We start from the raw sequence: 13050 nt of genomic DNA, 5'->3' as shown, positions 1-13050 counted from the left end.
CTGCTCATTCTCCCCGATATGCTGCACACCAAGGGGGATAGAAACTATGGCACCCATGACTGAGAGCAAGGAGTCCGAGCTGAACCTTGAAGCTGGAACCAAGGCTTTCAACATGTGCCACACTGTAGGCTTCACCAGCTTTAAAAAGAACAAGCCACCAAACACTTCTACTGACTCAGCAGCCAATGGAAATAAACCAGTAACTAACCTGAAAGCATAATCCCTTTAAGTCGCACTGGCGGGGCTCCTTCCTGCTGCTGAATGTCTTCAGCTGTGTGAGGTTACGAAAGGGCCTTAGCTGGAGCTTTGAGGTTGAAAATGGCATTGCTGGAGTCAAATCAGCATTCATCCCTGAGTCACATTCTGACCTGATATTTTCAGTGCATGTTCCCAGCACCCACACTAACGACCTACCCACAATGACGTCCTACACAAAAGGCACCAAACGTATGTACATAGTGCGGACATTATTTTGGCATTGAAATGGCACTTGTAAATATGAAAATAAGGGTGTTACAAAACCGAAGCTTGCAGCCAGAGTAGGTTGTGGAAGTTTGTGGTTACAATTTACATCAGCAGCCACTAACTTGGCTCTGGCACTGCATCTCTAACCTTGACATCTCCCACGGCTGGAGCGAATGTCTTCTCAGCAGCTCTGTGGTCCGCTACTCACAGCAAGTGAGCTCCCGGGTGTTGGGAATACCCTACCGGAGCTGTGGCTCTCACAAGCATTGTGTGTGGATACCTTCTGCAGCATGATTGGGTGTGTTAGGTGAAGGCTAGTAATCAAGGGGTCTCACATGCGACACCCGGACTGGCATCAGCCTGCTAAAGTTGGAAGAAGTGGTTTTAAAGTTTTATGTGCTAATAATTGTTATAGCAGAAATGCCGACACATTTCATAAGAATCCTAATGAATGCTGCCTTGAATCAGAGCGCAGTGTGAACAGTTAGTAGCGGAACTCTTAATTTTAGAGAGTGAAGCGTGTCCTGCTGTCCAAGAAATATAAGGCAGAGTGACTGGTATGTTAACATGCCTGCCTTGAATTTCTAGCAGCACTAGTCTATAGTTTTGTGGGGAGAAATCTGACACTTAGTACCGCCTCCCTCCCTCATGGTACAACACACATTTTTGCTGTTGCTGTCATGGCAATCGAGAGCATCTCCCTCCCTCCCCATTGCTGCATCTCATCTCAAAAGGCTTGGGATCACATATGAAAATACGAACAAGGAGTAGGAGTAGGAGTAGGCCATTCAGCCCCTCAAGCCTGCCCTGCCATTTAATAAGATCATGGCTGATCTGATAGTAACCTCAAACCTGCATAACCCAGATAACCTATCATCGCTTGCTTACCAAGAATCTATCCAACCCTGTCTTAAAAATATTCAAAGACTCTGCTTCCACTGCCTTTTCTGGAAGAGAGTTCCAAAGACTCACGACCATCTAAGAGAAAATATTTTGCCTCATCTCTGTTTTAAGTGGGAGGCCCTGGTTCTAGATTCTCTGACAAAAGGAACCATCCTCCCACATCCACCGTGTCAAAACCCGTCAGCATCTTATATGTTTCAATCAAGTTGCCTATTATTCTTCTAAATTCCAGCAGATACAAGCCTAGCCTATCCAACCTTTTCTCATAAGACAACCCACCCATTCCAGGTGTTAGCCTGATAAACGTTCTGTGAACTGTTTCCAATGCATTTACATCCTTCCTTAAATAAGATGACCTATACTGTACACAATACTCCAGATGTGGTCTCACTAGTGCTCTATAAAACTGAAGCATAACTTCCCTACTTTTATATTCAATTCCCCTTGCAATAAATTATAATATTCTATTAGCTTTCATAATTAATTGCTGTACCTGCATAGTAGTCTTTTGCATTTCATGAACTAAGACACTCAGATCCCTCTGCATTTCAGAGCTCTGCAAACTCTCACCATTCAGATAATATGCTTCTTTTATTCTTCCTGCCAAAATGGGCAATTCTGCATTTTCCCACATTAGACTCCATTTGCCAGGTTTTTGCTCACTCACTTAACCTAGCTATATCTTTTTTGTAGCCTCCTTATGACCTCTTCACAACTTACTTTCCTACCTATCTTTGTGTCATCAGCAAATTTGGCAGTCATCACATCCATCCCTTCATCCAAGTCACTTATATAAATTGTAAACAGTTGAGGTCCCGGCACTGATCCCTGTGGCACACCATTCATTACATCTTGCCAACCTGAAAAAGATCCACTCTCTGCTTCCTGTCAGCCAGCTAATCTTCTATCTATGCCAATATATTACTTCCTATACCATGAGCTTTTATTTCCCGCAATAACCTTTGATGTGGCACTTTATCTCTTCTTTAACCCTTCTTTTCTACCTCTTTGCAATGCCACCTCCCTTCCTTAGTTGCTTCTGCCAGATTCTCCAGGGGAAAATATTCTTTAAAAGTGGCACAATATCACACATGAACAATCCAGTTGACAGTCAATGTGCCAAGATAAGTTCTCTAATTAGCTGCACCTTCCCTATACTTCTGCTGCAATCTTCAGCTACGCTTCACTTTTTAAATTTCCAAACCCTCCCAGCACAGTCCGCCTATTTTATACAGAGTTTGCAGTGCAGAACAGCAATGGATATTTAGATGAGCTCATTCTTCAGATTATGACATGATCAATGCTACAGAAGATGGCTGCCGAATTAGTCCCAGATCAGGGCACAAGCTTGAGGTAATTAGGCTCTGAAACTTAGGGGCAATGTCAGATATCCTGAAGGAAACAGTGCCATTATTACAGAACACAGACTGTTATCAGTATACAGCAACAGAAATCCAGGGACATTCATAGATTACATAGGAGGTGTGGCACAGAAACAGGCCATTTGGCCAAGCAGTTCATGCCAGAGTTTATGCTCCACATGTGCTCCTTCCATCTTTCCTCATTTAAATCTGTCAGCATAACCTTCTATTCCTTTTTCCTTCATATGCTTATCTAGTCTCCCTTAATTGTATCCAAACTATTTGCATCAACCACTCACTGTGGTAGCAAATTCCACATTCTCAATGTGCTTTGGGTAAAGAAGTTTCATTCGAACCCCAGGAACATCCATCAAAGAAAATAAGATCACTTTTGATCACATCCCAACAAAGATGTGGCCTAAGTGGCATGTCCAAGAAGCCCCTTCCTGGTTGCTTTGGTGTAAAAGCATTCCTATTTTCTGGGATATGTTTACATCATCTGAAGAATTCCGGTAGATCTACTGTAGGGGTCAGATTCCGGATGAGGGAAGATTAGAATACTGTTGAACATTATAGAAGTGTTGACCTTGTGTTCTGTCCCTGGGTTGAGCATTGGAATAATGTCTCCAATCCTGGGCCCTAATTTTTATTCTGTCTCCTCTTTTTCATGGAATATGTTTCCACAGACACCAGTCATCCTCCAATCCATGCTCAAATGGCCATTATTTACGATTGGGTGTCAGAAGACCATTCGGCCTGATTCTCTCCTTGCCTCACATGCAGATTTGCAATTCTAGTAGTGGCGGAGATAATCAGGAGTGGGAACCTTGGCTGATTTGTTTCTCACCAGCCCAGATATTGCGGGCCAGTTTCAAGGTATTGATTACAAGGTTTTTTCAATGGAAAAATAGATGAACTAGTGGAATATGATTCCTCAGGACAGATTACTGACCAAGCTCTGGCTAAGCTATGCTTTTCCTTTCTCTCAGGCCTCACCAGTACAACAACTAAAGATTTTAAGACCAAGATATTTGGCATGCTTCCCAAGATGAGCAGAAAAGCCTTAATTAATGTGTTGAAAAATGTAAATGGTAAATCTGGTGTTAGTATGCTGATGTCATGTACAGAAGCTACAGTGTTGGGTATAATCAGGACAGGAATGAAACAGAAGTAGGAGCACATGACTGAGGAGGAGGATGTAACAAATAACTCACAGCAATTAATGGGATTTGGTGTTGAGGCAGTGGGTAGGAGAACTTTCCTCTGTATCCATCTCTTACTGGGCCCGACCTGGGCTTGTTGATGGGAAACGAGAACTTTACCCATGGTGTACCAGATCTCGGAAATGATAAGGCTGACACTGGGTGACAAAAACAGTAAGCAATAGTTCATAAATACAATATATATAAAATATATTTTTTAAATGAAAAAAATTATAAATATTGCACTTCGCTCCTTGATTCTGTATGGGTGTTATAGAGTTGATCTTCAGACAACTTGTCTTAGTGGAAACATTTGGCTTTATTTACAAGACAGCAGTAGTAACTACACATGTTCATCAAACCCCATAACTAAAGAAGTACTCCCTTCTCTGTAGAGGTTCCCTGTGCTGCTAATACATTGGTTAACACAGATCACATGATCTTACAGCACTGGATTACTCTTAAAGCTACAATCCAACATTTTCCAAAACTGTAATTACTACATTCCTCCCCCTTTAATTTTTCTGTACATTTTGTATTTACAAGGATATTTATCTCATGACACTACAATATTTACACAGATCATGAAATTACAAGTTCAGTCTTTCAGGTGGCTTCCTGATCCGTGTGGAATGTCGCATCTCTACAACTTCCGATTCTTTGGTAGGAAACACATTTTCTGGAACCACATTAACATCAGGTACCTCATTAGACGCTTGCAGTTCAATGTCTCCCACTCCGACAGAGACATCGGGCATGTCTGTCCTTGGTTGAACAACTTCAACAGGAACCACTGGTTCAGTAATGATTACAGGTGGAACATCATTTTGTTGTGGTATCTCTATTTTTCTTAAATGATCCACACACTTACAGCTGATCCGGCCGTCCACTTCCACGTGGTACAACAATGGTCCGGTCACTGAACTCACTTTACCAGGTAACCACTTCAGTCCTCCACCGAGGTTCTTCACACATACTGCTTCTCTAACAGTAAATTGACTCTCACAACTATGCAAATCATGAGTCGTTTTTTGGTTCCCTTGACTTTTCTCCACCTTCCCCTCCAGATTGGGAAGTATTAGGCTTAGTCCTGTCCGGAGGCGGCACCTCATCAGTAATTCTGCAGGTGTTGCTCCTGTTGTAGTGTGGGGGGTTGTTCTGGAGTGAAATCGAAAATGAGCAAGTTTGGGCTCCGATGAGTCACCTGGTAACCTTTTAATTCCCACCTTAAAAGTTTGTACTGCCCTTCTGCCAGTCTGTTTGATGATGGATGGTATGGTGCAGTCTTCATGTGATTGATACGATTGATGCTGATAAATCGTTGGAATTCAGCGCTCGTAAAAACAGTGCCATTATCCGAGATGAACACCTCCGGCAATCCATGGGTGGTGAAGCTCTGGCATGGTTTTTTAATAGTAGCTCCTGACGTTGGTGACTTTATCTCATAAACATCTAACTACGTGGAATGAGCATCCATAATTAGTAGAAACATGGTTCCAAGTAAAGGATCGATGTAGTCAATGTGCATTCATACCCAGGGTCTACCAGGCCACTCCCATGGGGGTAATGGGGCTGCCACTGACAAACTTTTGCAGCTGCTGACATTGCATACTGTGTTTTACCATATTTTCAATATTGCCATCCATCCCCGGCCACCAAAGATAACTCCGCGCTATGGTCTTCATTCGGGAGATCCCTGGATGGGCATTGTGTAGCTCTACTATAAGTAGTTCCCTTCCCTTTGGAGGAACTACTGCCCATAATAGAATACCATCCTGACTGCTCATCTGGTGTCATCGTTTGAAGAACGGTTTCAATTCATCGGAGCTTGGCTCCTGGGACCAACCATGTAACACTTAGTCTCTCACTCGAGACAAGACTGGATCATGATTTGTCCAGTTTCTTATCTGTCTGGCACAGGCTGGCCAGGAATCTAGAATATTCATCACTAATATGAGCTCCTGTGGAATTAGGACATGTTCATCATTCTCTTGCAAAGGAAGGAGACTTAGGGCATTGGCATTTGCCATATGAATCCCTGGTCTCTGTACAAAGGTGTATTCATATGCTGCCAAAAGTAGGGCCCATCTTTGTATTCTTGCAGAGGCTATAGGAGGTATCGCCTTTTCCTCACTAAACAGACCCAGAAGTGGTTTGTGGCCTGATACTATTGTGAAATGTTGCCCGTGCAAGTATTAGTGAATTTTTTTTTTACACTAAAAATAGCTGACAGAGCTCCTTTTTCGATCTGAAAATATCCTTTTTCAGCTGCAGTAAGTGTCCTGGATACACAGCTTATCAGCCTCTGTCTGCAATCATCCATTTTGTGAGAAAGTACCGTTTCTACTCCATAGGGAGACACATTGCAGATCAGCACCAATTCTTTTGCCTGGTCATAATGCACTAACAAATTGGAAGAGTGTAAGAGCTGGTTTACTTTCACAAAGGCTTCTTTTTGGGGTGCCTCCCAAAACCAGTGCTGGTTTTTTTCCTTAACGGTGAATGAAGGGCCAGAGCTATGAATAAATTTGGTAAAAATCTCCTGTAATAATTTACCATTCCTAAAAATGATTTAAGTTCAGAGATGTTCTTGAGTCCAGGTGCCACTCTTATTGCTTTAACCTTCTCTTCAACCAGGTATACCCCTTGAGCATCGACTCGGTGGCCCAAATAGATGACTTCATTTGCTTGTAAAGTGCATTTTTCCTTCTTCAGGCACACTCCTGCTTCTAAAAATCTTTTCAGGGCTTCCTCTAGTTTAGCCAAATGTTCCTTCCCTGTGAATCCAATTATCAGTACATTGTCCAGGTAGACTACAACCTGAGGTAGTCCCTGTAGTAAGCTCTCCATTATCCTCTGAAAAATGGCACAGGCTGAGGAAACACCGAAGGGCAGGCGTGTATATTGGTATAAACCTTTGTATTTATGGTAATGGATTCACGGGAGGCATCATTCAGCTCCAACTGCTGATATGCATGACTCATATAAAGCTTTGACCCTCCTGCTACTTTGGCTTATAGGTCTTCAATTTTGGGAATAGGATACCTGTACCTGTTGACTGTTAGTTTATAACCCCCACAAATCCAGACAGTCTGATCTGGTTTAAGGATAAGGACTATGGGTGCTGCCCACTCTGAGAACTAAACTGCTTTTATGACATCCAGCCTCTCTAGCCGGTTCAGTTCAATGTTAACCTTCTCTCTCAGGATGTATGGCACTGGCCTTCCCATTAAGAAGCGAGGTGTTGCTTCTGGATCCACGTAAATCTTGGCCTGTAGGCCTTGGATTTTTCCCAGTTCATCATTGAAGACAGTATCATTTTTTTTAACAGCTCTGATAGTCCACCTGCTCTCAACTGGAAGATTTCAGACCAGTTTAATTTAATCTCCTTTAACCAATCTTGCCCTAGAAGGCTTTGTCCTTCACCTTCTACCACCATCACTGGTAGCTGTGCTGATTGGTTTCTCTATAATAAACAGTAGCTCTGGTGACACCTTTCACTTGGATTTCTTCACCTGTATATGTTTTCAACTCGGCAGATGTTTGTTTCAAGTTTAATTGCTGATCACCTTTATTTAGATATCTGAAAATGCGTTCTCCTATTAGAGCGGTGGAAGCTCCTGTGTCTACTTCCATTTTTAATGGTTTACCATTCACTTGCACTGTATCAAATATTGGCTCTGTCTTCACAACTTTCATGTTGCATAGTGCATAAATGTCAGCATTTGTTGTTTCAGGCTCTTCTACACTATTGACTTCGTTTTTTGTTTGGAAATCTGTTTAAATCTCACTTTGCGCTGTCTCATTATGCTTCCACTTTTGTGACAAAAATAACATTCTACTTTTCTATATTGCCAATCACTAGAAAAATTATTGTTTCTACATCGTTGAAAGTTTTTTCAATTTAGTTGCTAAGTTGTTTCCTTTCATTTTTCAGTTAGCAGGGGCGGCTTTTCGCGCCACTTTCGGCTGACTGTTCCACCTGATTTGGAGTACGGCGCCATTTTGCACCCCTTGAATTGCTTCTGAATCCCTTACAGCACATTCCATCACTGATGCTATTTCTAATGCTTTCTTAAAATCAAGACTCACTTCAGCCAGCAATCTCCGCTGTATAGTGTCTTCCTGCACACCACATACTAAATGATCTCTGAGCATGTCATTCAGGGTTTCACCAAAATCACAATATTTTGTTAGTTGCTTTAATTTCACTACATAGGTAGCGATTGCCTGATCCGGGGATCTACTTCATGAATTGAACCTGAGCCTCTGCATTGTGACTGCGTTGAAAATGTCCCTTAACAAGGTCTATGAATTCACTGAAAGTCTTTGAATCTAGGGCACTGGGGGCTGCCAAGCTTCAAATCAAACTGTATGTTTTGCTCCCACAAATACCCAGGATGATCGCTCTCCTCTTCTCCTCCCCCGTGATTTCATTTGCTCAAAATGAGAATGCAAGACATTCTATATACTGAGACCAATCATCTATGGCTGGCTCAAAGGGATCGATTCCGCCAAACTGTGGCATTTTGGATGAGTACATCTTCTGTTATTTTTAACAAACTTAGATACTCACAATCACTGGGCGAGGTGCAGCACTGAATCTGATCCCATCCTCGTTGCCAGTTTGTTGTAGAGTTGATCTTCAGACAACTTTTCTTAGTGGAAACATTTGGCTTTATTTACAAGACAGCAGTAGGAACTACACTCATTCATCAAACTCCAGAACTAAAGAAGTACTCCCCTCTATGTAGAGGTTCCCTGTGCTGCTAACACATTGGTTTACACAGATCACATGATCTTACAGCGCAGGATTATTCTTAAAACTACAGTCCAACATTTTCCAAAACTATTATTAATACAATGGGATAGAAGAAAATCTCAACACCGACAGTCAATCATTTCTTTCTGAAATGGGGCATGACATATGACATATGTTTCACTGAAATAATAAACAGCACTAGACTGCAACTGAAGAATAAATAGTTGCATTTATGTAGCACTCTTCATGATCTTAGGAACGTTCCAAAGTGCTTTACAGCCAATGAAGTCCTTTGTTAAAATTATTGTAATCATATAGAAAATTCATGAAACGTTTACTCCCACTTCCTGGTGAAGACTTCTGTATTTTTTGTATAGTGCTGCCACCTCATGACTATGAATGGAATCATCCCAGATTTGCACTAAGTGCAGTAGCGGGCGGGAAAAAGGACTTTTATCTGCCAGCCACAATAGCGGCTTTTCACACTGCGTTGTCTCATTCCTGGTGTTTCCCACTTCATTAATAATTCATTCCCAGGAAACACGTTCGGTGGTTGGCAGGGTGGCCTCTGATTTGTCAGGCCCGCCGTCACCTCAGGTCTTCAGTAATCTGGGCCCAATATTTAAAGGCCGCCTCTGCACAGAGCTAGCATTCTACAAGGGATAGGAAGCTGTTGGGATCTGATGGTTGCCAAAGGGAGGAAACATGCTGGCCCCAAATTTAGCAATGCCTCGCTTGAGTGCTGGTCCATAGGCAGACAGCCAAAGCAAGCTTCAAGGCCTTGGTACTCCAGAGGACTCATGTCGAAGTCATCAGAGGCAACAGGACCAACCGTTGCACAGGCTGTCTTCACTCCTCCTGCTGATGTCAGGGCAGCAACTAGAAGAAGTGGTAGGCCTAGAAAACTTAAGAATTTCTGATCATAAGTGGTTGCATGGATGAACAAATTTTGTCACTTTATAATCTGAAAATATATTTGCTTTCACTGACTAATGTGTAATGGTGTATTTCAGCTTCATTCACAGCTTCACAAGTCCTCCCCCTGCATCCTCCTTCCCCCCACTAGCAGTTCAGCTGCACGCAGCCAGACCACGAGAGGTCCTGGAAGGAGAAGTGTGAGTGTGACAGCATTCTCCCACACACGTGGAGCCTTCCTCCATCACACTCCCAGCCATTTCCAATGCTGCCTGCTGGAGTTTACTTTCAGTTGTCCATCTGAGCTGACCTGCATCTCTGCCCACTCACTAAGTGTACTGCCATGCAGCACCTGTACCTGCCCAACACAAGGCTCCTCTCACTTTCAATTTCAGAGGCATGGTTGTTGTAAGGCTTGTTTTCAGCTCCTCTGTCCTTTCCCTTCCCCAGTTACCTATGCCCTTTCCTCCATCATTGTTGATATCCCAGCATCACCTACCAACCAGAACCCTTTTCTTTCCAGGATGTCCAAGCGAATGTGCAGGTTCTCTATCTTCCTGAGAATCCTGCCCCCATCCACACTGACCTCGCTGACCTCCTCCTTCCCACCCGCAGGGTCCGTGTCTGCCTCAGAGTCTTCAGTAACCACACTTGCAATCCCTACCACCGCTACCGTCGCATCCTCACCTTCCCACCCTTTCGGTTCACTTTGCCCTCTTTCATACTCACTATTCCCTCCTAGCAGGCCCACCCCCAGTTCACTCCGCCGGAGGTATTCATCCACTGCACAGACCCCTCCCTTGCACATTCACCTGGACATCCCCCCCTTACTCCCTCCTCCCCCCAGACTCCTTCTGCACTCCCCAGGAGTCCTCCTTCCCCCAGACTCCTTCTTCCCCTGGACTCCTGCCACCCTCTGAACTCTGTCCTCCCTTCCAATCTCCTTCCTCCCCTTGGACTCCTTCCTCCCCCCGAAGTCCTTGCTCCCCTCCAAACTCCTTCCCCCCTCTGAACTCCTTCCCCCCTCCAAACACCTTTCCCACTCCTTCCCTTAAAACTTTTTGTCCCCTTACACCTACCACCCAAGCTATCGCATTCTCCCCCATTACATCCTCCTCCCCTGTACTCCCTGTCCTCCTCCCAACCTCACTCCCCCTGACACATTTGCTCCCCACCTCCCAACTTCACCTCTCTGACCACCTTTGTACCCCACCAATGTCACCCCCCGCCCCAAGTACACCCTCCCCTCCCTGTCAAACCTAGACCTTCCTCTCCCACTCCCCCCGGTTCACCTTCCTCTCCCATTCACTGCTGGACCTTCCCCTCCACACACCCTCGACAATCATCTGTAGCAGCCCAATGGCCAAGACCTGAAGCAGACCCCAGACATCAGTGGACACCCCCCACCTTCCGTGAGCTGTTTTGTGGCAGAGCCATGCCTATGAAAATCCACCCATCATGCGATGCATGTGTTTCTCCCAGTAGAGGTAGGGCTCCAGTATCTTCTGCTCCTTGGATGTCCGCGATGTGAGCAAGTCTTAACGGTAAGTCCCGACTTCTGCATGGCACACTTGTCAAGACGTGTTCTAGACGTGTGTGTTTTCTCACCGACCCCTCCCACCCTGATGTGGGGAGATAATTCCGGCGGGCAGGGCTTATAATTATAATTATAAAATGTCATCCTTGAGGGGAAATGTGGCCCGCCATTGATGGGTGGAGGGGATCACTGCAAACTGGGGCAGGATTTTCCCTTTCTCGGGCGGGTGTGGTGGATGGGCCCGGGAGCAGCCGTGAAATGGACCGCGATTGGGCCCTGACCGTGATTTCACACTTGCTGGCCAATTAACGGCCAGCCAGCATGAGAGGCTCAGCGCTGCCGGGGTAGGAGGAGGAGGAGGGCGAGCGCGGAAGTCTGCGCATGCGTGGGGGAGCATGCACTGATAGCTCCCTGAGGGCACAGAGCCTCCTTGGGGAGCTTAACATTTGGACAAAGGAAAATAAAGATTTAATAAATGATAGAAACATCTCTCCACATGTCACTCAGTCACATGAAGAGGGGCATGTTTAAAATGATGTGGAAAAATTCTTTTATGTTTTTTACTTACCTTTGGAAACCTCATCCTGTCCATGGATGAGGTTTCATAAAAAATGGCCTATTTGCCCGCCCGCCAACAGTACGGTTGGATGGGCAGCAAAAAATACAAATTAATTAATTGCTTAAGAGCCTTAATAGGCCTCTTAATTGTGGGTGGGCACGCCGCTGACATTTGCCTGCGCCCGCCCATCGAAAAATCTCGAGAGCGCACAGTGACATTGGGACGCTCGACCGACGTCATCGCGTGTGATTTTACGCCTGATTGGGTCGGGCATGCGCCCGCCCGATGAATGTAAAATCCTACCCCTGATTTCATGACGGTACAAAACCAAATTTTTGGCCTTTTCGCCATACGATCCGCTCACGCCTGCCATGACGCCCAGTGCCAAAAGGGATGGAAAATTCCGGCCTATGTTTGTAGTTTACTGCAGTGTGAATGGACCAGACCTTGGGTTTATTGTTCATATGGAAAAATGAATGTACTAGTAGAGGAATGATATCTGGAAGGTACCAATAAAAATCCTGGAACCCTGTAAAGGGATAATTAATTTATTCATTGTAGTAATCACTGCCCTCAAATGTGGCACATGTATGCTGATGTCATATGCAGAACTTTTAAAAAAAATATATTTTTTCATGGGATGTGGGCATTGCTTGCAAGGCCACCATTTGTTGTCCATCCCTAATTGCCCTTGAGAAGATGGTTGTAAGCCACCTTCTTGAACCTCTGGAGCCATGTGGTGTCGGTACACGTGTGTATTTCCAGCATTTGGTACACTCGGTAGGAATGAAGATTGAGGATGTAAGCTAGGAGCGCTTGAATGAAGAAGAGGGTGTAGTGACCAAGGCCGAATAGGCATAGGCCAGCCCTGGAGTATATATACAGGATCTGCTATTTCACGTTAGGACTATCACCTTTTCCTGTGTATTTGGGGCAGGAGAGTGAGGAGTTGGGGCCTGGGATATGTGAGAGAGGCTATCACAGTTGTAATTCTGATTTTCTGATTTTTGATGCTAATAATAAAAAATCATTGAAAGTGTTTGAAACCTTAATGTCTCTACACCACAAAGTAAATGAAAAAAGTATATAATTTTAAAACTCAGGCTTTCGGTTTCTGCTTTTCATTTTCGGAATAACTGGGCAGCTTTCTCAAAAACTGCCCCATCTGACTTCAAACAGAACAGCTGGCGATGGTGTTGGATTCTGTTCAAGGCTGTGGGAATGCTGGCCCTAGTGTACTCTCTTTGAGTGGGCAAACATTTGGTGAGTGGGCATAAGTTTGGTGAGTGGGCAAAAAATTTGGCAAATGGAATCTCATGTAGGAAAATGTGATCTTTTCCACTTTG

General features: G+C 44.3%; 1 protein-coding gene across 1 annotated transcript in view; it reads right to left on the bottom strand.

The window, feature by feature from the left end:
• LOC121283409 (eosinophil peroxidase-like) overlaps nt 1-374 on the bottom strand; it is an 89750-nt gene extending 89376 nt beyond the window's left edge. Inside the window, exon 1 of the mRNA XM_041197965.1 lies at nt 209-374. Coding sequence (XP_041053899.1) covers nt 209-349 — 141 coding nt within the window. The 5' untranslated portion in view covers nt 350-374. The remainder of the gene's footprint in view (nt 1-208) is intronic.
• Nucleotides 375-13050: the final 12676 nt, after the last annotated feature.

This window comes from Carcharodon carcharias, chromosome 10 (assembly GCF_017639515.1).
Source record: "Carcharodon carcharias isolate sCarCar2 chromosome 10, sCarCar2.pri, whole genome shotgun sequence".
Lineage (NCBI taxonomy): Eukaryota > Metazoa > Chordata > Chondrichthyes > Lamniformes > Lamnidae > Carcharodon > Carcharodon carcharias.
The sequence above is the reverse complement of the archived record's forward strand: the minus strand, read 5'-3'. Positions and strand labels throughout refer to the sequence as shown.